We start from the raw sequence: 24,192 nt of genomic DNA on the forward strand, positions 1-24,192 counted from the left end.
TAGCAAAAAAAAAAAAAAAAGATCCATCAATATCCTACAGTCTTATGGCACTCTTGGAATGGGAAAATATCTTTATATAAATATAAATTTATATAAATATTTTGGAATGTATGGAGTGACTATATAGTCCCTGTGCCTGAGGTCTGTGGAACTCCTTGCCACAGGATGTGGTGCTGGCGTCTAGCCTAGACACCTTTAAAAGGGAATTGGACAAGTTTCTGGAGGAAAAATCCATTACGGGGTACAAGCCATGATGTGTATGTGCAACCTCCTGATTTTAGAAATGGGCTATGTCAGAATGCCAGATGCAAGGGAGGGCACCAGAAGGAGGTCTCTTGTTATCTGGTGTGCTCCCTGGGGCATTTGGTGGGCCACTGTGAGATACAGGAAGCTGGACTAGATGGATAGGAAGCTGGATGGGCCTATGGCCTGATCCAGTGGGGCTGTTCTTATGTTCTTACAGATTTCAGATTGGAGCCATTTAGGCCTGCATAGGAACTTTGTGTCACTCTGTAAAATACAGGGCACAATGCTAACCAACTTTCTAGCCCTGACATAGCTGTGCCAATGTGGTGCACACTGCATCGTGCAGTGGGGAGGTAGTCAAGGGGGCCTCCTCAAGCTAAGGGCATGTTTCTTACCTTACCTTGGGGGCTGCATTGCGGCTAAGTCAGTGCTGGAAAGTTGGTTAGGATTGTGCCCTCAGGCTGCAATCCTAACCACACTTTCCTGAGGGTAAGCCCCATTGAACAAAATAGGACTTACTTCTGAGTAGACCTGGTTAGGATTGTGTCTATAGTCTCTTAAGGTATAGGTTTTTTTTTATTATTATACGGTGCTATCACATTTCCTCATAACCATGTCACATCTGCTTCTGAAAGTTCTAAAATGTTTTGTCCACCTTGGACCTTGCTGAAAAAGAGTGATCTAAATATTCATACTTCACATTACAGCGCGATGAGAATTGTACCCAATATTTTGCCAGTAATTATTTGCCAGTAAATTGACTTCTTGTGACTGTTTCATAGTGCAATATGGTACCATAGTCCTTGTCTGGAGTATCTGGAAGTTGGATGTTGCATGCTGGAAAGAAATGGGTATATACTGCCATCTTGTGGCTGTAAGTGCTAATTTATGACAAGGTATTGCTCCTGTTTAGGGGCAGCAAGGAACCCTTCAGAATCTTTTGATATTTTCATAATCAGAAAGGCAAAATAGTTTTGGCTGCCTTTCTAATTGTAGGTAGCCTTTAGAATGCCCAATATCAGTTGTTCTCCTCTTATTTGCTGCAGACTGGATATGGAACCAATGGATTTAAATTATAGTCGTGTACCTATGAGTCTGTCTTTTATTGAATCATATTTGTCTCGGTACTGTTTTTTTTTGTTTTTTTTTTTGCCAGCCATCTCCTCCCTACAGGGCTGTTTTGCCATTGCAAGTTATCTAACAGACAACCAAGTAACAGGTGCCAGTGAGGTGGGCTGCACTGTTTGACTAATTGGGAGAGTTAGGACAGACAAAAAAAATATTTCTTTGCCCAGTGAGTAGTTAGTCTGTGGAACTTCTTGCCACAGGAAATGGTGATGATATCTCACCTAGCTGCCTTTAAAAGGGGATTGGACAAATTTCTGGAGGAAAAGTCCATCACGGGTTACAAGTCATGATAGGTATGTGCAAGCTCCTGATTTTAGAAGTAGGCTACCTCAGAATGCCAGATGCAGGGTTGTGCCTTGCTGTCTTGTGTGCTCCCTGAAGCATTTGGTGGGCCACTGTGAGATACAGGAAGCTGGACTAGATGGACCTTTGGCCAGATCCAGTGGGGCTCTTCTTTTGTTCTTATTGTCTGACACAGAGTTTGGAAAACCATAGGGGCCTGATTGGAACAAATACATCAGCAACCTTACCACGCAGCACACTGATCACAGCAGGCAGGAACTGTAGGCTTCCCTTAGTCTGCATAGTGCCTTCACTTGTGGGTCAGCTACCTATGTGGAGAAAGAAAAAACACAAGAGCGTAACAAGTTTTTGACTACAGCAGCTGTTCCCAACCTTTGTGTTGTGACACCCTGGGTCATTGCAGCATGATATTGAGTGTTTTAAACCCTAGATCAGGGGTGTCAAACATAAGGTGGTCCCCTAGAAACAATTTATCCAGCCCCCATTATAATTTGGCTCTCTCATATATTGAAAATATGAACAAGATTTGCACTTTTTCTCTTCTGTCACTTGCAGTTAATGAGTTTCTGTGTGAAAAAAGTGCTTATTTCTGGCAATCATCTGCTTAATGACACCGCTTCCTGCTTAATGATGTCACTTTTGGCTTTCAGCAGACACCATGAATGCTAACAACTTCGGCCCTCTGTATGAAATGAGTTTGAAACCCCTGCCCTAGATGAATGAGAGCTAGACTGGAGTAATGTCCTTGTCATTCAGGAAAAAAAACACTCCACTAGATGGTGGTGGAGAAAAAAAGTTTTCTTTGCCACCATCACTCCTACTGAATTGATATTTGTGGTCATGTTCTTTCAGATGCACCATTAGATTTTCCCTGCTTCCTCATTACCTGCAGCTTCAAAATTTAGTAGGCTTGGGTCTAGATCATTGGTTCTCACACATTTAGCACTGGGACCCACTTTTTAGAATGAGAATCTGTCAGGACCCACCAGAAATGATGTCATGACCGGAAGTGACATCATCAAGCTGGAAGATTTTAACAATCCTAGGCTGCAATCCTACCCAAACTTACCCAGGAGTAAGTCCCATTGACTATCATTGTTAAAAGAATACACATAGTAACTTGTTAAAAGTACAGGTCTGTAACATTTCCCCAAATGCAGTCATATACCATGGGAGCATCAAGTCTAATATATTAAAAATAAAACATTGAAATGAATGGGGGACCCACCAGAAATTGGCTTGTGACTCACCTAGTGCATTACGACCCACAGTTTGAGAAACACTGGTCTAGATAGCAGGAGCCCACAGCCAAATGAAAACTTAGGGCCCAATCTTATCCAAAGTTTCCAGCACGGGTGCAGTTGTAACGTAGCCCTGACATAAGGGAACAAACATTCCCTTACCTTGAGGAGGCCTCCATGACTGTCACCCAACTGTAGGATGCAGCACACACCCTGTTGGCACAGCTGCATTGGTACTGGAAAGTTGGATAGGATTGGGCCCTTAGTCCCCAAGAACATTGACAGACAGCTAGTGGAGTCGGCTGGTTATTTCCCTAGGCTATCAGGAAAGCAGCCAGATCCATTCATCTTTGTGGAATGTACTGTTATTAAGTCATCCCCCTGTGGGCACCAGCTGGAATTGCATCTATCACTTTGGAGTACTTGATGTAAAGATAGCAATATCATACACATTCGTACTACTTTTTTAAAAAAAGAGATTATTTTACCTGTTCCCATAATTCTTTCCATCAGAAAAAGCTGCGAAGGTCTCAGCATGCCCGCAAAGAAACAGAATTTCTGCGGCTTAAGAGAACTAGGTTAGGCCTGGATGACTTTGAATCTCTGAAAGTTATAGGAAGAGGAGCATTTGGAGAGGTTTGTGGTTTGTGCTTTTTCTTCAGCATTTCTAATTCAAAATTACCATGTCGCTGTACACAATTATTTATAGTTATGATAAAGAAAAATATGTTGTAGTAAGTACCTAGTTCTTCCTGGCCTCTCCCACCCCAATTTTCAAGCTGTTTTTTCCTATAGTTTTAGCAAAGTCTGTGTTTTATACATTGGAGCTGACATCTCCTATATACCCCAATCCTAGTCTCTCAACCTCAAATCCCATTTGAAATCTACCCTTATACCCTGAATGAAACTCAGTAATATTCTCAGTCCTTGTAGGCAGGAGCAAGCATCCTTATTGACCTAACTAGTTATGCTCATCCTTCTCCTAGTTTTGAAATACTACTGAGGAATCATTCCTACATGTTTTCCTTCAGTACCAAATGTGCTGGTGGATTGCTCGGGAGCCCACTTTACTGATAGTATTTTTGTTTTTGTTTTTCACCCCTAGGTACGCCTCGTTCAGAAGAAAGACACGGGTCATATTTATGCAATGAAGATACTAAGAAAAGCTGATATGCTGGAGAAAGAGCAGGTATGATTTTTATTTTAACTTTAGGCACTCAAGAACTACAAATCACTTTTCTGCCTGGGAGGGAAATTATCTGATTGCAGCATCTAGCAATAATATCTGAAATGAGATTCTGCATTGCATATATAAATCAGTCAAATGATAATTCAAAGAGAAGGTAAGCAGAAGCAATATCCTTCCCATTGATGTGAGTATTTTTTCCATACTCTTACTTTAGGTGGCTCATATACGAGCAGAAAGGGATATACTGGTGGAAGCAGATGGTGCCTGGGTGGTGAAGATGTTCTATAGTTTTCAGGACAAACGGAATCTTTATCTAATTATGGAATTTCTACCTGGAGGTAAATAGCCCATCTTAGTTTATTGAAATTTTTTTGTCTGAGTCAAGAGCTTGGATAGAGGAATGCTCGATGCTGTGACCCACTGTCAGTCCCTTAATCTATTTCTGCCCCACCCTCAAGGTACACATTTGATCTCTGTTGCATATATGCAAGGTTGAGCAGAAATGGCTTAAACATTGTTAAAGGGAAGGAAACTATATTTGCATTGGCCTTGACTCTGAAATATAATGTAGTTGTGTGAAAACAAACCAGCTGTCAAGAACAAAAGAGGTGCTTCCCCCCCCCCCCATATTCAGGAAGAGCCTGAATGTGCATATAGGAAGGGCTATGTAAAAGGAGTGCTTTCCCCTTGCACTAACTAAGAGTGCAACCCTAACCCACTTTCCAGCACTGGCATAGCTGTGTCAGTGGGGCATGTACTGCATCTCACAGTTGGGGGGCAGTCATGGAAGCCTCCTCAAGGTAAGGCAATGTTTGTTCCCTTACCTTGGAGTTGCATTGCCCTTATGTCGGTGCTGGAAAGTGGGTTAGGATTGTGCCCTAAATGGCCTTTACAATCTCTCTACGCCATAGCACTTATGAAGACATAAGGCCGACCCATTTCGGAATCAGCTTTGAGATTTTCAAAGCCTGTGGAATTGTAAAATGTTATTAAAGTACTCTTCTCTTTGACTCAGGTGACATGATGACCTTGCTTATGAAGAAGGATACGTTATCAGAGGAAGAAACACAGTTTTACATATCTGAAACTGTGCTGGCCATTGATGCCATTCACCAGCTAGGTTTCATTCACAGAGATATTAAACCAGATAATCTACTGCTGGATGCAAAGGTATGTTATGGGTTATGGAACCCCCATGGATACGTGAATCTGTGGATACAGGAGACACCCTCTGGAGGGTCTTCCAAGCCCAGCAGTGGCTGCGCGCATCCACCCACAGCCTCTTCCGGGCTCAGAATGACTTAAAATAGCACGCGCACACACACACACACACACACACACACACCCTACCTATTTCCGGTTTCCAAAGGAAAACCTTTTTTCCAAAGGAAAGACCAAAGGAAATTTCTCGGTTTCCAAAGGAAACCAAAGGAAGCTTCTTTTTTGTTATTGTGCAGCTCCCCTTGCCTCTGGAGGTGGGGGCATGGTAGGCCCCCTCCCGAATCTGCAGATACAGGATCTGTGGATTTGGGGGCCCCCTATACAAGTTTACAATGTACACTTTTGAAGAACTGCAAATAGTTCAGCACCTAAGCAAATTAAATAGTTTATTTTTTTATTGTTCAGGGTTTTTTTATTGTGCACCTCCCTAGTTGGAGAGCAGAGCATGGGATATAATTTTTTAAAATAAATGTTTTCTCTCTGTAGGGACATGTAAAGCTCTCTGATTTTGGACTGTGCACAGGTCTAAAGAAAGCTCACAGAACTGAATTCTACAGAAACCTCACACACAATCCACCAAGTGACTTCTGTAAGTATAATATATTCTAGTGTACACTTTTAGACAGTTCTGTGCTCCTCAGAGGCCTAACAAGACCTGCAGAATTACATAAGGGTTTGCTGGAAGTACTGGAACCTTGCTGGATGAGAACAAAGGCCTTCTTCACTGGCTCTGTGTCTCAACATCCATGGCTTTATCAGAAGCATGAAAGGGGATCCTGCACACCTACAGCTCTTCATTCAGTCAGGACCCCTCCACAATAAGAGTTCATGATTTGTGTTGAGAAACAAATTCATTAAGGGCGCAGTCCTAACCAACTTTCCACCCCCAAGGTAAGGGCAATGCAACTCTGAGGTAAGGGAACAAACATTGCCTTACCTTGAGGAGGCCTCCGTGACTGCCCACCTACTGCAGTATGCGGCACATGCCCCACTGTTCTCAGCTATGCCAGTGCTGGAAAGTTGGTTAGGGTTGCGCCCTAAGAGTGGTACCTTTCACGCTCCCAGTAGGCGTGTTTGATTGTGGAATGAGTAGGTGGTATCTGCTTTAGTTTTGTTCCCTTCTGCAAGTTGTATTTGATCTCCATTCCATCAACTTGATCCTTCTGCAGGATATTCCCTAGTGACAAGAGGAATGTGTGCCTGCACAGCCTGCAAGCAGGGTCTTTTTGAGGGGGAAGGGAGTTGGGGAGAGACTGGAAGGAAATAAGAAATTTATTTCAAAACATTTATATACAGGTTGAGTATTCCTTATCCAAAGTGCTTGGGACCAAAATTTTGGATTTTCTTGAGTCTTGGAATATTTGCAGAGTCCACCTTGGGAATGAGACCCAAGTCTAAATATAAAATTTAAAGTAAATTTGTTGAGTGAGCAAGGCAGCTCAGAAGTTCACTTCTTTCCCTGCCCACTCCATATGAAAATAGATAACTATCCCTGCATTGGGCAATGGGCAGATCGGCCCTCCAAGCCAAGGCGAATCCTCTGCCCCACAACCATCCATCCTGCCAACCACCCTCTTTCTAGGAGAAGATTCCCTCCTGCCTGCTGCGTCTCCTTCTTCCCGAAGCTTGACCTCCTGGGTTCCACTTGCTGGGAAGCAGGCTGGGCACAATTACAAACCACCCATTGCTCTAGGGCAGTGGTTCTCAAACTGTGGGTTGGGACCCACTTGGTGGGTCACAACCTGATTTCTGGTGGGTCGCGAGAAGCTGGCAGCAGCCATCTTGGAAGATGGCAAAAGACCTAGGTGACGCCATTTTGGAAGTGGGCAAAGCCTGGGCATTGCCATTTTAAACTTCCCGGCATTGAGACATAACTAAGAGCGGCTTGCACATGTGCAAAGAAAGCAGTGTGCTGCTATTCTCCAGAAAGCGTGCTGCTGCCTTCCAGCTGGACCTCCCTCTGCACTTGGAGGCTTCCCTCAGGGGGGCCAGTCGCGGAGTGCAGGCAAAGAAGGACCGGGAGAGACGTGGACGAGCCAGCCAGGCTGCTCCCCACCAACCTTTGTCAGCTTGGCTGCCTTGATGGGATGGGCTGCCTCAGAGTTGCAAGACAGAGCAGCTCCCCTCCCCCCAGCAGCTGGACTGGGCTGGAGAGTGTAGGCGGAGACCTGAACAAAGGGCTTGGGTGAGTAGAGGTAGACCCACGTGATCTCCCCTCTTGTGAGCCTACTTTAAAAGCAGCATCGCCGCCGCCGCCACCCCACTGCCATTCTCGTCCTCTACATCACAGCCTCTCTCCTCTGAAATCACCTGGAAGTCACGATCCTTTCCTGGCTAGGATGTGCCCTGGCTAGCACATCCTCTCTTTATATCAGGGGTGTCCAAAGTTTTTGGCAGGAGGGCCACTTCATCTCTCTGACACTGTGTAGAGGGCCGGGGGGGGGGGGAAGAACTAATTTACATTTAAAATTTAAATAAATTTACATACATGTAAATTTACATATGTAAATGTAAGTAAATTTACATACGTAAATATACATAAATGAATAGATTAAAGGTGAACTTATATGAATGAATGAAGGTCTTGCAATAGCTCAAGGCCTATAAAAGGCCTTGCACGAAGCACAGCTTCTGAGCTGGAATACTGTCTCTTGTCATTTACAGTTTGAGTTTCTAGGCAAGAACTTCCTGTTTGATGACATCACTTCCAGGTTGTTGGCATCACTTCTGGTGGACCCCAGACAGATTTTCATTCTCAGGAGTGGGTCCCAGGCAAAAAAAAGTGAGATCCACTGCTCTAGGGCAGGGGTGCCCAAACCCCAGCTCTGGGGCCACTTGTGGCCCTCAGAGAGCCCCCAGTCTCCAGTGAACCTCTGGCCCTCCAGAGATTTGTTGGAGCCCACACTGGCCCGACGCAACTGCTCTCGGCATGAGGGCGACTGTTTGACCTCTCGTGTGAGCTGTGGGATGAGGGCTCACGTCTGTGATGCAGTAGTGGCAGCAAAGGAAAGGCTGGCCTTGCTTTGTTCAAGGCCTTTTATGGCCATGAGCTGTTGCAAGACCTTCATTCATTCATATAAGTTCATCTTTACTATATTCAATTATGTAAGCTTATGTAAATTTAATCAAATTTTAAATGTAAATTAATTTTTTTCCCCTGGCCCCCGACACAGTGTCTGAGAGACAGTGTGGCCCTCCTGCCAAAAACTTTGGACACCCCTGCTCTAGGGCATGGACCACCACAACCAAATCCAACTGACTCAGGGCGCAATCCTATCCTGCGCTGGAACAGGCAAGCCAAGAGGCACAGGATAGGAGCCATAAGCGGCTCAGCCAGAGGCAAGGGGAAACATTTCCCCTTACCTCTGGGTAACAAACGCAGGCCCCTATGGGTCTCCGCAAGTCCGAGGAGAGCGGAGTGGCTTGGAGCCACTCTGTTCTCCCTGGAAACGGGTTGGAATCCGGCGTAACTGTCAGATCCCAGCCCCGTTCCCTGCCTGCCCCCCTCCCCCCTCCCAGGAACGCTTCCTCCCCCCCGCCTACCTCAGAGCTTTGTTTCGGCGCAGCCAGGCCGACGCAAGGCACTTGGAGGAAGCTGGCATCTTTGCGACCCTTCTGTACTTACTTTAGTACTTTTAGTCTAAAGTACTTAGTCTAAAGTACTTTTTAGTACTTTTAGGTCCTTTTAGTACTGGAGTTTATCATGGAGGTATGCTGGTGTTAATAAGAGTTTGGAATTGACTCCTGAATGCTAGAAATAGTTATTTACTATTATAGCTCTAAGTCCAGTTCATCCTGGAGTGAAACTAACTCCTATCTGCTACCATGTTGCTCTGATAATGTGTTTAAGCAAACAGGACTAGTGCCAGGTTCCTTGATGGCATTTCATGTGCTCTTCCTGCCTTCCAGTACTTGAGAGTTGAGAAATATGTCCACTTAAGTGGACCTTCAGCCAGTGGTCAACATAGGTGACCTCCAATGTCCGCTTTGTAAGCAAGTGCCATGTTTTAGCAGGGAATGGGAGGAAAATGATGGGATTGCTTTTTGTATCCTCTTTATGGAGTTTGATAGGTAGTAAACAAGTCACTACCCCTCTCCAAATATGGTGCTTCTTTGCATGTTACAAGTGTGTGGCCAGACCATAGAGAAGTGGTTTCCATGCTGCAGAGATAACAGTGGAACTGGGCCTTAAATGAATGTTTCATGTGTTCTTAAAACTGAAAGCGTTAAATTTCAATTCATTTGTTTTGTGAATCAGCATTTCAGAATATGAATTCAAAGAGGAAAGCGGAAACATGGAAAAAGAATAGGCGACAGCTGGTAAGTACTTTTATGGACAACTATGCTAAACTTTTGAATTCTTCCTGCAAATTTTTTCAATATGAACACTATGCTCCATATATCTGTTTTTGTGATCCAACTGCATCTCAAGCAAGAAATGAAAAAGATCGTAACTAGATGATGATGATTATATCCTGTCTTTTCTATTGGTTATAGCATTATTTTTGGTACCTTTTGAGTACCAATACCTTCAAGTGCTGGATAAATATCTCACTTTAAGTTTCTTGCTTTCAGGCCTACTCTACTGTTGGGACACCAGATTATATTGCTCCAGAGGTTTTCATGCAAACAGGTTATAACAAATTATGTGACTGGTGGTCGTTGGGAGTGATTATGTATGAAATGCTAATAGGTAAGAATTTTTAGGTCTATTCTGAATCATTTCTGATGGTTTTGATTATTTATTTATGGACTTCTTTTCTAGTAGTAGTAACTTTATTGTCATTGTGCTACAGCACAACGAAATTTATGCACCTTTGAGATTCTGTCACAGGCCTACCAAAGCTATTAACAAGGTTTAAAATCAAGGCAACAAAACTAAAACAGTATAAAACCTGTAAGAGTAACAGCCCAATCCTGAGCTGCCCAGAGCTGCGGGGCCTGGCAGTTCCACAGAGGGCTCCTGCCGGATCCAGCGCTTTCCACGCTACTGTGGGAGGCTCCTCGGGAGAAGGGGACATTCGTCCCCTTCCCCTGAGTAAGGGAAGTAGCCCCGCAATGGGGCTACTCACTTTAGCAGCGACTGTTTGGTCGCTGCTAAAGTGAAGGCGCTCATGTAGGGTGCGTAGCCCTGTCCAAGCGCCCTGGATCCTGCGGAGCTTGGCTCTGCAGCTCCACCTCTCCCCTGCCCCGACACGCCTACCCCATGTCCCCAGCCACACCTCCCTCCGCCCCCGAACTTGCCCCATCTCTCGTTCCGCAGCCCGGCAGTCACAGAGACAACTGAGTCGCAGAACCCGGGCACCCACCGCGCGCTGGCGCTGGTGGGAGCCCAGTGGTAAGCCCCGCAAACGTGCCTTACAGCATGTTTGCGACTGTGGTCCACGCCACGAAGGTGCGGCGCGGACCACAGGATCAGGCTCTAAAAACGTAATACCGTGTTTCCCCGATAATAAGACACTGTCTTATTATTTTTTTTGGACAGAAAAACACCAGAAGGCTTATTTTCAGGGGAGGGCTTATTTTAATGAACATTGACAGCAATTTTAATAAACAGGTAAATGTGAACAAATCATGCCCCCTGAGTTCTTCTTTTATCCTCCATCATGCCCCCTGAGTGCTTATTTTATCTTCCATCATGCCCCCTGAGTTCTTCTTTTATCCTCCATCATGCCCCCTGAGTTCTTCTTTTATCCTCCATCATGCCCCCTGAGTGCTTATTTTATCCTCCATCATGCCTCCTGAGTTCTTCTTTTATCCTGCATCATGCCCCCTCACTCCCGCTTACATACCGGGTTTTTATGTTGTCCTGCCTCAGCTCTCCTCCGCGGCACTGCTCTCAATGGCGCCAGCAAGCAAATCACTGGGGAAGAACAGGATGACGCGCTCACTGCTGCAGCTCTGATTGGATGCAGCTCGGAGCGCGGCGTGCGTTTCACCCGGGGGGGGGACGGTGCATACAGAGGGTACTATAATGTAGCGTGTAGCGCAGGGGATCACCTTCACTACAGTAGCAATCTCAATAGGGCTTATTTTCAGGGGAGGGCTTATTTTAGAGGAATCTTACACAGTAAGGGGAGGGCTTATTTTCGGGATAGGTCTTATTATCGGGGAAACACGGTAGTAGTAAATCAGGTCTTTTCCCCCAGATTTTTCTTTTCAAAACTGATCATAATGTGACAACAAAAGCCCTGCAAATGAAGGGGTGTTCAGGCATCCTTTGGAGACTGTAGCGAGGATAGGGCTAGCTAGCTGAATCTTCCTGGATAAGTGGTTCCAGACACTGCCAACTGCAAAATTACTGGTTACTGCCAGCCAAACTTCTGAGAGTGGAGGATCCACAAGCAGGACCTCTGTGACCAGTATTAAAGCCCTGGCCCTGGCACATTCTTGAAGGATGAGACAATCCTTACAATAATGCAGTCCCAGTCTGTTTAGGGTTAGGGTGCTAAAGGCAACACTTTTAATTGGACCTGGAAGGACAGTGTAGCTGGTGGAGCTGAGCCAAAGCTGGTGTGATATGCTCCAACTACGTTAACACACTTAGGGCCCAATCCTATTCCAACACCAATGCAGCCCCTAGGTAAGGGAACAAATGTTTCCATAGCCTAAGAAGGCCTCTGTGACTGCCTCCCCACCCCAGGATGCAATGCAAGCCCCATTGGCGTGGCTGCACCAGCACTGGAAAATTGGATAGGATTTGGCCCTTAGTGCTCTCACATTTTGCACCAGTTGAAGCTTCTGAACACTCTTCAAAGGCCACCATGCCTAGAGTTCATTACAGTAGCCTAGCATGGATGCAGGGAATCAGAGAAAAGTGGTGCAGAATTAATATTAGATCCCACATGAGATTTATATTACTTTTCTGTAATTTCTTCTAAACTTGATGTTCAGATAGCTCCTAACATTAATGGGTTCTATATATTTCCACAGGGTATCCACCTTTCTGCTCTGAAACACCACAAGAAACTTATAGGAAAGTTATGAATTGGAAAGAGACTCTGGTATTTCCACCCGAGGTGCCCATTTCAGAAAAATCCAAGGATTTAATTTTAAAGTGAGTAGATGTAGTCTTCATGTAACAGAGTAAAGCCTACATTGACAAACTATTTTCTGAAGCAAGGGAAAGAGCTGTAAAGTGATACTGGTCAATACAGTTAGGATCAGGAGTAAAGATCAAAAGGAACTCTTCAACTGTCTCAGGCAAAATAATTCAATTTACTATGGCTTCCAGTGTCACCTTGTCCAACTGCTTCCCTGCTTCCTTATTCACATTTAGCAACAACAAGGCAGACACTTCCTGCATTTCCAATTTAAACTGGGACTACTTGAATTCTCTTGTGTGCATGCATGACTCACAAGGGAACTTCCTGACAATGACTGTGTTGGGAGCTTGTTGCTTATTCTTCTGTGGGACTGACGTGCAAGAACTTGCTGTGATGCTGATGGCAACTGGAGTGCTTTTAACAGTGGCTGTGGTAGCTTATTGTGACATGTGGCCTTGCAGTGAAGCTGGGCACCCTACTCTTAAGTTGCTTCAAGGCAAAAGAAATTGAGCATCTGTGACCCTGTTTGGCCTGGAGCTTTAAAGGAGGGAGGAAATGGCCCTCTGTCAGCCTGCAGTAAGAATCATCCTGGCTGTGCTTGGTCCAGAGCAGGGGTGCCCAAATCCCGGCCCTGGGGCCACATGCGGCCCTCAAGGCCTCTCAGTGTGGCCCTCAGGGAGCCCCCGGTCTCCAATGAGCCTCTGGCCCTCCAGAGATTTGTTGGAGCCCACACTGGCCCGATGCAACTGCTCTCAGCGTGAAGGTGACTGTTTGACCTCTCGAGTGAGCTGTGGGATGAGGGCTTCCTCCACTGCTTGCTGTTTCACATCTGTGATGCAGTAGTGGCAGCAAAGGAAAGGCCAGTCTTGCTTTATGCAGGGCCTTTTACAGGCCTTGAGCTATTTCAAGAACTTCAATCATTCATATAAGTGCATCTTTAATATATTCATTTATGAAAACTTATGTAAATTTATTCAAATTTTAAATGTAAATTAATTCTTTCCCCGGCCCCCGACGCAGTGTCAGAGAGATGATGTGGCCCTCCTGCCAAAAACTTTGGACACCCCTGGTCCAGAGCACTACTCCGTGCGGGTTCATTTCATGGAGTTGTCGCTGCACCTTAAGTTAATTTTTCTCCTCTCCCAGGAACTGTGTTAAATGCTCCTTTCACCTGTGATTCCACATGAATCATTATAGAGGGGGTAGTGGGGGTCAACACCTTCTGGTACTGGACATATTTGGAAGAGTTTTCTTGCACCTTCTCTTCTACTTGGCTGTTAGCAGCAGTTGTTTCAGTCCATTGTTTTTGTTTAAATAGTCAACGATAATGGGACTGACTTGTGCAGTTAGATTACCTGTCTAAACTTGCTTCATGCTGCTGTGTGAGAGAGCTTGCTTCTCTGCTGGAAATTTACAGGGTTTTCTACCCTGCATTTTGAGACTATAAAAACTGAAGGTTCTATTTGTGTTTGCATAATTCCATTCTATTGTATATGTCTTTAGTTCACCAAAACCAGATCCTCTTGGTAGCCTGTTCGTTAGAGTTTTTAAAAGGGATGGAAAAAAGTAGAATATATAGAAACTCGCCTCCTATACACCTACCACCCTCAAAGTTGGACCACAGATCTTCCTAGTTCAGAATGCCTGCAATGTCTAGCAGCTGAGTTTTATTTTTTTAATTGGTGGTGCTAATGCCTGAACCGCTTGTATTTATTTTGCTTTTCCAGTATATTTTCAAATTAACTTGCAACAGAGGGGGAAAAAACCTAAGTGGAATAATATCAAAACCTTCCTTAGTACACATTAACATATTATATCCCTTCTCAGCTCCCTATATGGGGCTCCCAGTGGTCTCTCACTGATGTCAATGACCAGGTCCGCACCATACAAGTTCCAGGAACTGTGCAGCTTCTAGATGCTTCTAGTCCACTCACTGGGCCAGATTGGTAATAAATACTTAATTGAATTGTGGAAAAGGAAAGCACACAGAAGCCAAAGGGAGAGAAGACGGTGCAGTTAAGCCAGAAAAAAAAACAAGAAGGGGAGGTCAAAATGCTGAGAAATATGTTTAATTCATTAAAAAGCACTTCGAAGCTGCACCAAATGCATTTCTGACAACTATTCCTCAATTGTGACTAACAAGACAAATTCAAACAGTATAACATTTTGTACACGTAAGCTATGTCAGCTAACTTTATACAGTGGTGCCTCGCAAGACGAAATTAATTCGTTCTGCAAGTCGTTTCGTATTGCGAAAATTTCATCTTGCGAAGCACGGTTTCCCATAGGAATGCATTGAAATTTAATTAATGCGTTCCTATGGGCAAAAAAAGTCAGAACAAAGTCAAATTTGGTTTACAAAGTGTAAGTGCTCTTTAAAGGCATACATACTGTACAGAGGATTTCAAAAATTTCAAGCACAAAACTTCAACTTTTTAATTTTAAAAATTCGTCTTGCGAAGCACGGCCATAGAAAAAATTCGTCTTGTGAAGCACGGCATAGAAAAATTCGTCTTGCGAGTCACCAGAAAAAATCGCAAAAACGCTTTCGTCTTGCGAGTTTTTTGGTGTGCGAGGCATTCGTCTTGCGAGGCACCACTGTATTTGAATTTGTCTTGTTGCCTCTGAGGAAAAGTTACTTTAAAATGCAATAACAGTATGTGCAATCTAAGAGTGCATTTTAAGAATTAAACACATTTTTCAGCATTTCTGTAGTTTGCCTACTTTGGAACTATTGAGAGGAATGCACCAACTTAGGGCCCAAACCTATCCAATTTTCCAGTGCCAGTGCAGCTGTGCCAATGGGGCATGCACTGCATCCTGTGGTGAGGAGGCAATCATAGAGGCCTCCCCAAGGTATCAGAACATTTGTTCCCTTATTTTGAGACTGCATTGCAGTTGCACCAGTGTTGGAAAGTTGGATAGGATTGGGCCCTTAATTGGCCATCAAGAGCCTGCAAGCGTGCGAGCTTGCAAACACATATTATCCACTACCATGACCCCATGGGTATCCAAACTTTTTAATGTGAGGGCCACATTTTCTACCTCACAAATTTTTGCAGCCCCCCCCCAAAAAAATCAATTTTATAAATGAATAGAATTTCAATGAATAAGTTTTACCTGAATCTTTTCTTGTAATCAGCATGATAGTTAACAGAGATGGTGCAAGAAGCGGGGCTTGACGTGAGTGGCTTATATAGGGTGGAGGTGAGTGACACACAGCACCCTGTCTCTGCCTGATGCATTGCAGAAACCCAGTTTGTTATGATCAGCAGAGATGATGTTAACATTGAATAATTATGACTCAGGTGACTGAAAATGAGCGTTAACCAGTCTGACACCACTCTGGCCATAAGGAAAGGAGTGAAGCAGACAGAACTGCACCTGGTAACTGTTCAACCATGTGGTTTGGACAGTTAATCATATTTTAAGTTGCTGTGGGCTGGATAAAATCTTGTAGTGGCCAGATGTGGCCCCCAGGCTGTAGGTTGGACATCCCTGACCTAGATGGTTTAGGAAAGCCTGTGTATGTTCTATTTAGAGCATTTATTACCCTGCCTTTCAATTTTACTCCAACTTTACAAGGCAGCTTTCAACAATAACACCTTATAAAATCCTTGAATACATTCCTATTAATAAAAAAACAGGCAATACCAAACCAGGGAAAGTAGCACTATAAAACCATTTAAAAAAAACAACCCAATAGCAGCATTAAAATCAGCACCCTGTCTGTTAAAAGCATGGCTCATTAGGTTTGAGTTAAACATGATACATTGTTTCTTGGCCATAGTCCCCTACCTGAAATAACATTGGTCTACTTTTTGAGATGTTTGTGCAGATGTCTGAAATTTATGTAAAGGATTTTTGAGCACTTCATATGTGCAATATAAATGCCAGGTGTTATCTGCACATGAATCTTATTAGTTGGTCATTGGTTTTTTGCTAGAATTGTGCTTTTTATTAGAAACATTACAGTTGTAGTGACTGTGTTTTGTGGTAATTGATATTACAATTTTATGTAAGTGTCCTTGGTTCATTGAATAATGTTGGGGTATACAGGCGTCTCCCGGTATCCATGGATCAGGTTATCCTCTGTTCCCCGCAGCCCCTCTGCGTTCCCAGTGCCCCTTACCTTTTTTAAAATCTTCATTGCATTCACATGAAGTAATAACTTGTCTTGCTTTAACCAAAGCTATAAGCAGAGAGCTTATATCAAGACAAGCAGGCAGGGAGCCTGCAGGCTGGAAAGGAGACTAAGAATGAACATTAACTTCCTACTTGCTCTTAGTCTCTCTTTTAACCTGCAGGCTTCTTGCCTGTTTGTCTTCCTGTAAGCTCTCTGCTTATAGCCTTTGGTTAAACAAGACATGTTAATTTGTGTGAATGTGATTAAGTTAAACTAAGGTAACAGGCATGGGGAACCTCAGATATCAGGTTCCCCCTTATCTGTTGTTTACGGTATCTGCAGGGGGCAGGAACTTATCCCCCCCATATATACCGAGGGGGGGCACCTGTACAGTATATTCCCGAAATAAGTGCTGGTGCTCTGTTTTTTTATTACCTTTTTCTAAAGTTGTGATGGGAGGGATTTTTTGGTACAAAAAGGCCCATTAAGAGAGGTTTCTTTGTTTGTGTGTTTTTTTTTCTTCATTTCCACCTGCAGTCTGAAAAAGTGAGTAATGGAGGGAGTGTCTCTTGCCATTAGCACAAGCCTCTTTCATTTATTGAGAACTTGAAGGAGATCGTTTTTGTGCTAGGCTTGGGTAAAGGGGTAATCATTGGCATGAGCTATTATTTTCATTGATGGTAAGATGTGGATTTCTGCTTTTTTTGGTCAAAGTAAGGGTCCAGTCCTATCCAACTTTTCACTGTGATGCAACTGCAGTGCAGCCCTGAGGAAAGGGAACAAACATTCCCTTACCTTCAGGAGGCCTCCATGACTGTCCCCCACCACCATGGAATGCAGCACACACCCCATTGTCACAGCTGCATCCATGTGGAAAGTTAGGTAGAAGTGGGCCCTAAACCTTGTTTAGAAGAAATTCTTGAAACATTGTTTTATCTTCATTGTTGCTTTCCTTGTTCATAACACTATTTTTTCATCTTCCCTCTCTTGTAGATTCTGCATTGATGCAGAAAACAGAATTGGTAGCAATGGAGTGGAGGAAATTAAGAGTCACCCATTTTTTGAAGGTGTTGACTGGGGACATATCAGGTATAAGTACAGAAAAAATAGAATTTGGCCATGGGGAAGAGACAGTGAGTCTAACTTCTACCTGATATAGTGAAATTCACTAGAAAGCAAAGATGCTTTGAGTTTCAGGACACTGTACACTGGGTACTCAGTTTGGGCAAATCATGGCATTGAGGATAGATCTACAGCCCCACGCATATGTGCAAATGGACCTGTTCATTTGTTGTTTGTTCCCTGGGGTAATGCCAGGGGTGAGAGCAGAGAGGAAGCAATTAAGTCCTGTTCAGACTTCTCAGCTATTTCTATAAATCAATAGCATTGGTTTATAAGTATATAAGCAGTGTGAGTTCTGTGCCTTCAAAACTAAATATTGTAACTGGAATAAAATATACAACTTAACTGTATATTCAGCCTCCTAGTGTACTGGTTCCACTCCATCCATCAGCCATCTGACTGCTGCTGTTCTCCCCACAAGCTTTTGGGGGCTGGAAAGAAGTCGTCAGTTGCAGTTGGGCCATGGAAGCCCTATTCCAGTCTTGCCTGCCAACCCATTGGCCATCAAGACTGGTCATGCCTTTGATGCCATTGCAGTAGAGCCACCCAGTACCTCTTTGTGAGATCTGGTGTGCATAGTGGGTTGTACCAGTTTCATAAGCAGAAGGGAAGCAGAGTTCCTTTTCTCTGTTCTGAGGCAGGAAGGACTGGGAGGAAACTGCAAGGGTGACTCCATCCCTCCATATCTGAGACTATAGTAACTGGAGAAAACAGGCCCACACACAGCTGCAGGCTTAAGAGTTTGACAGCAAAAATGTCAGGTGTGAATGGAAAACCTCTTGGTCAAAATTAGACAGCAGTAAACGAAATGGGGAACTGCAGGCACCAGATGAAATGGAGAAGGGCTAAGAACTATGCAGTGCTCTTAAAATCTCACTACTGACCTCTTCAAAACTTTCTCAGGGCTCCTATGATAATGAATTCTGCTGTAAGGAATTTTTTCCACAAAGGAACAGAACCTGAAAATGGGAGCCTTTCTGCAGCTGGCCAATAATGCTGTATGGCTCATCTATTTCTAGTCATGGTACTACTGCCACTGTATGCCTAGCGAAATTGTTGAATGCTGGTAATGTACTATATTCTGTATTCATGGCTCTGATCTTTGTTTTGTTGTAGAGAGAGGCCAGCTGCAATTCCTATAGAAATCAAAAGTATTGATGACACTTCCAATTTTGATGAATTTCCAGAATCTGATATTTTACAGCCTGGTAAGAGCACTTGAACTTGCCCATAATTATAGTATGGGATTAAGGGGTTGTCTCAAGTTCTGTTTTGTTCTATTTTCCTGAGGGCTATTTCGCATCATGTAGTTCAGTGGGCCTCTTTCATCTGGGGTAGGAGAGTTATGCCTTGCACATTCTTGTGTACCCATCACAAGAAGCAGTCGTTGTCATAAATGCCGCACAGCAAAGAGTCCTCTTTATTGCAGTGCAGTTCTGGATTTAATTATGGTTGGCTGAGTTTCCCAAATTTCACAGACTGGCAGTGCTGAGCATGTCCTACAGAGGGGAAAGGAGACAGAAGGGCAAAAGTAAGGAAGAGAACCAGTCCTAGGGGAAGAGAAGGCAGCAAGGGGAGCTGAGGTGCTTAAGCAAAGAGAGTTGGGGTATGTTGTATTCCAGAGAAAGGGGAGGAGTCTGAGAAAATTAGGAAAATTGAGGGATGGAATGGCCTTGGTTGAGTGCTGTGGAAGTGACAAAACCTCTAAAGCCCATTGCATCCTGGCCATCAGGAAGGCATGGAGTGACCTGTGTGATCTTCTTCAGTGAGCTGCCATGACTAATTTACTATATACACTTCATGGATGAAATTGCTAGTGTCTGTCACAACTTGGTTTTCACATTTCCAAAGATGTGCCTTCTGTAGCTGCTTGTCCTGTTAGTATGCTTTTAATCTTATACAGCCTGAGGATGTAGACAAGATTCTTGGAAGTGTTAAGGCATAAGAACAGCCCCACTGGATCAGGCCATAGGCCCATCTAGTCAAGCTTCCTGTATCTCACAGCGGCCCACCAAATGCCCCAGGGAGCACACCAGATAACAAGAGACCTCATCCTGGTGCCCTCCCCTACATCTGGCATTCTGACTTAACCCATTTCTAAAATCAGGAGGTTGCGCATACACATCATGGCTTGTACCCCATAATGGATTTTTCCTCCAGAAACTTGTCCAATCCCCTTTTAAAGGCGTCTAGGCTAGACGCCAGCACCACATCCTGTGGCAAGGAGTTCCACAGACCGACCACACGCTGAGTAAAGAAATATTTTCTTTTGTCTGTTCTAACCCGCCCAACACTCAATTTTAGTGGATGTCCAATGGTTCTGGTATTATGTGAGAGTGTAAAGAGCATCTCCGTATCCACTCTGTCCATTCCCTGCATAATTTTGTATGTCTCAATCATGTCCCCCCTCAAGCGTCTCTTTTCTAGGCTGAAGAGGCCCAAATGCCGTAGTCTTTCCTCATAAGGAAGGTGCCCCAGCCCCGTAATAATCTTAGTCGCTCTCTTTTGCACCTTTTCCATTTCCGCTATGTCTTTTTTGAGATGCGGCGACCAGAACTGGACACAATACTCCAGGTGTGGCCTTACCATAGATTCGTACAATGGAATTATAATACTAGCCGTTTTGTTCTCAATACCCTTCCTAATGATCCCAAGCATAGAATTGGCCTTCTTCACTGCCGCCGCACATTGGGTCGACACTTTCATCGACCTGTCCACCACCACCCCAAGATCTCTCTCCTGATCTGTCACAGACAGCTCAGAACCCCTCAGCCTATATCTAAAGTTTTGATTTTTTGCCCCAATGTGCATGACTTTACACTTACTGACACTGAAGCGCATCTGCCATTTTGCTGCCCATTCTGCCAGTCTGGAGAGATCCTTCTGGAGCTCCTCACAATCACTTCTGGTCTTTACCACTCGGAAAAGTTTGGTGTCATCTGCAAACTTAGCCACTTCACTGCTCAACCCTGTCTCCAGGTCATTTATGAAGAGGTTGAAAAGCACCGGTCCCAGGACAGATCCTTGGGGCACACCACTTTTCACCTCTCTCCATTGTGAAAATTGCCCATTGACACCCACTCTCTGCTTCCTGGCCTCCAACCAGTTCTCAATCCACGAGAGGACCTGTCCTCTAATTCCCTGACTGTGGAGTTTTTTCAGTAGCCTTTGGTGAGGGACCGTGTCAAACGCCTTCTGAAAGTCCAGATATATAATGTCCACGGGTTCTCCCGCATCCACATGCCTGTTGACCTTTTCAAAGAATTCTATAAGGTTCGTAAGGCAAGACTTACCCTTACAGAAGCCATGCTGACTCTCCCTCAGCAAGGCCTGTTCGTCTGTGTGTTTTGAGATCCTATCTTTGATGAGGCATTCCACCATCTTACCCGGTATGGATGTTAGGCTGACCGGCCTATAGTTTCCCGGGTCCCCCCTCTTTCCCTTTTTAAAAATAGGCGTGACATTTGCTATCCTCCAATCTTCTGGCACCGTGGCCGTTTTGAGGGACAAGTTGCATACCTTAGTCAAGAGATCTGCAACTTCATTCTTCAATTCCTTAATAACCCTTGGGTGGATGCCATCAGGGCCCGGTGACTTATTGAGCTTTAATTTATCAATGAGGTCTGAAACATCTTCTCTTTTAACCTCTATCTGACTTAACTCCTCGGTCAGGAGGGGCCGTTCGGGCAGCAGTATCTGCCCGAGGTCTTCTGCCGTGAAGACAGATGCAAAGAACTCATTTAATTTCTCTGCCATCTCTAAGTCTCCTTTTATCTTCCCTTTCCCTCCCTCACCATCCAGAGGGCCAACCGCTTCTCTGGCGGGTTTCCTGCTTCTAACATATTTAAAGAAGCTTTTATTATTCCCCTTAATGTTGCTGGCCATGCGTTCCTCATAGTCTCTCTTGGCCTCCCATATCCCCTTCTTACATTTCTTTTGCCACAGTTTATGTTCCTTTTTATTCTCCTCATTAGGGCAAGACTTCCATTTACGGAAGGAAGCTTCCTTGCCCTTCACAGCCTCTCTAACTTGGCTGGTTAGCCATGCGGGCACCCTCCTGGATTTAGTGGAACCCTTCTTTCTTTGCGGTATACACCTCTGCTGGGCCTCTATTACTGTTGTTTTAAGCAGCCTCCATGCACTCTGGAGAGACTGGACTCTTTTTACCCTCCCTTTCAACCTCCTTCTAACCAGCCTCCTCATTTGAGGGAAGTCCGCCCGTCGGAAGTCAAGGGTTTTTGTTAGAGATTTGCCTGGTATTCTTCCCCCAACGTGCATGTCAAAATGGATCGCAGCATGATCACTGTTCCCCAATGTCTCAGTAACGTTTACATCTCTAACCAGGTCCTGCGTACCGCACAATATTAAATCCAGAGTCACCTGTCCTCTGGTGGGCTCCGTGACTAGCTGATCTAAGCCACAGTCATTTAGCACGTCAAGAAATCCGGTTTCCTTATCGTGACCAGAACACAAATTGACCCAGTCAATATGAGGATAATTGAAGTCCCCCATGATTACAACCCTGTCCCTCCTTGTCACCTCCCTGATCTGTTTCCTCATTTCAAGGTCCCCATCCGATTTCTGATCTGGAGGACGATAGCACGCCCCCAGTATTACATCGCTGCACAAGCCTGGTAATTTAACCCACAGAGATTCTACGGTGGAGTCGGACCCACCTTCAATCTCTACTTTGCTGGATTCTATCCCTTCCTTAACATAAACGGCCACCCCACCTCCAACACGCCCCTGCCTGTCCCTCCTGTAGAGTTTATAGCCCGGGATTGCGGTATCCCACTGATTCTCCGCATTCCACCAGGTTTCCGTTATGCCCACTATGTCAATATTTTCCCTTGTCACCAGACATTCCAGTTCTCCCACCTTTGCTCGTAGACTTCGGGCATTCGCATAAAAGCATTTGTACACGGAATGCCCCAGGATGCGCTGCTTATTCACTCCTTTGTCCCCGCATCCTCTCATTGTGCCAAACCGTCTATCACATCCCATCACCCTACCTTTCCCAATTTCTTCTCCTACTCTGCCTTTGTCTTGTTGTTCTCTAACCTCCCCATCCTCATCCCATAGGGATGAGGAGTCCCGAACCGGATGCCCCTCGGCTCCTGTCGGCCTTCCCCCAGGGATCAGTTTAAAAGCTGCTCTGCCACCTTTTTAATGTTATGCGCCAGCAGTCTGGTTCCATTCTGGTTCAAGTGGAGCCCGTCCCTCTTGTACAGGCCCCGCTTGTCCCAAAACGTTCCCCAGTGCCTAACGAATCTAAACCCCTCCTCCCTACACCACCGTCTCATCCACGCATTGAGACCCCTGATCTCTGCCTGCCTAGCTGGCCCTGCGCGTGGAACAGGTAGCACTTCAGAGAACGCTACCTTTGAGGTCCTGGCTTTCAGCTTCCTGCCTAAAAGCCTAAATTTGGCCTCCAGGACCTCCCAGCTACACTTGCCCACATCGTTGGTGCCGACATGCACCACAGCCGCATCTTTGTGCACACTCATTCCGTGTTTATCTTGGCTGACAAAAGCTGTCAGGGATGGGTGGGCAGGTACTGGGTTGGGTGGGTGATCATTATATTTCTTGGGGATGGTGTGGTACCCACTTGGGAAGAACAGGGGCAGGAGGGGTTAGCGCTGCCGGATCCTGAACTTCGTGTTGGGCCAGAAGGCCTGACACAGAGTCTCTCAAGTCTGCGCTAGCAAAATAGCCAGTGCAGACTTGAGAAGCCGCATTGCAGGACTTGGGGCTTTCCCCAGGGAACAAAAGTCCCCTTTCCCTGAGGAGACCTCCAGCAGCTGCCGTGGAGCTGCAGGATGCAGCAGTAACCACATTGGTGCTGCTGCACCCGGCGGCAGCACTGCCTTTAGGATTGGACTGCCCATGGCTTACAACCAAGCTACCTGAAGGAACTCTTCATGAAATGGCCTCCCCCCCCCCAAATTCAGGTGTGGGGGCTGTCATGTGGGTTCTACTGCTAACAGAAGCTAAATTGGTGGTTAATCTATTGTAAACCACCTTGGGAGTCACCTGGTGGGAGGGGAAAAGCAAGAATATTTTAAATTTAAAACTGTTATAGGCAAACTAAATAATGGCAAGCCTTAGTTTGTAACACTCTCTGGTGAGTAATGTACTTATTTGGAAGCTGAGGTTGACCCTCCAAGAAAATGTGTAAGTGAGCAGGGCATGTTATAAGTATCCATACCTTCTTGATTGGGCTACTGTCCTATAATCATTTGTTGAAAACCCTTTTGCCATTACCATCCCTTTTTTCTTTTTTTTTCCTTCTAGATTGGTTTGGTTGGGTATGTGGTATTCCTTTAATGAGCTAAATTTGACCCAGTCTCTCTCTTCCTCCCCCCCCCAATGTTTTCTGCTGGTCAAGAACTAGACGTTTGGTATTAATGCAATAAAAAGGCAGCTAGTGCAGCAATTGAGAGGAAAAGAAGTAATTGATCAGAGTAATATGGGTGGAAAAGTGTTATTGCAAAGCCATCTGAAGGAGTTCTGTTTTGCACATGAGTATTAAGTATGCTATTTCAGATTCCATGTAAGACTCCATCCTAT

At 44.8% G+C, this 24,192-nt stretch overlaps 1 protein-coding gene across 1 annotated transcript in view; it reads left to right on the plus strand.

Moving 5' to 3' along the window:
• Positions 1 to 24,192, plus strand: part of STK38L (serine/threonine kinase 38 like) — a 69,249-nt gene that overhangs the window by 41,742 nt on the left and 3,315 nt on the right. Inside the window, exons 4-13 of the mRNA XM_066634271.1 lie at positions 3,432 to 3,554; positions 4,024 to 4,107; positions 4,322 to 4,445; positions 5,123 to 5,277; positions 5,815 to 5,917; positions 9,587 to 9,648; positions 9,904 to 10,021; positions 12,262 to 12,385; positions 17,494 to 17,589; positions 18,739 to 18,830. Coding sequence (XP_066490368.1) covers positions 3,432 to 3,554; positions 4,024 to 4,107; positions 4,322 to 4,445; positions 5,123 to 5,277; positions 5,815 to 5,917; positions 9,587 to 9,648; positions 9,904 to 10,021; positions 12,262 to 12,385; positions 17,494 to 17,589; positions 18,739 to 18,830 — 1,081 coding nt within the window. The remainder of the gene's footprint in view (positions 1 to 3,431; positions 3,555 to 4,023; positions 4,108 to 4,321; positions 4,446 to 5,122; positions 5,278 to 5,814; positions 5,918 to 9,586; positions 9,649 to 9,903; positions 10,022 to 12,261; positions 12,386 to 17,493; positions 17,590 to 18,738; positions 18,831 to 24,192) is intronic.

The sequence above is a fragment of the Tiliqua scincoides genome, chromosome 7 (genome assembly GCF_035046505.1).
Source record: "Tiliqua scincoides isolate rTilSci1 chromosome 7, rTilSci1.hap2, whole genome shotgun sequence".
Lineage (NCBI taxonomy): Eukaryota > Metazoa > Chordata > Lepidosauria > Squamata > Scincidae > Tiliqua > Tiliqua scincoides.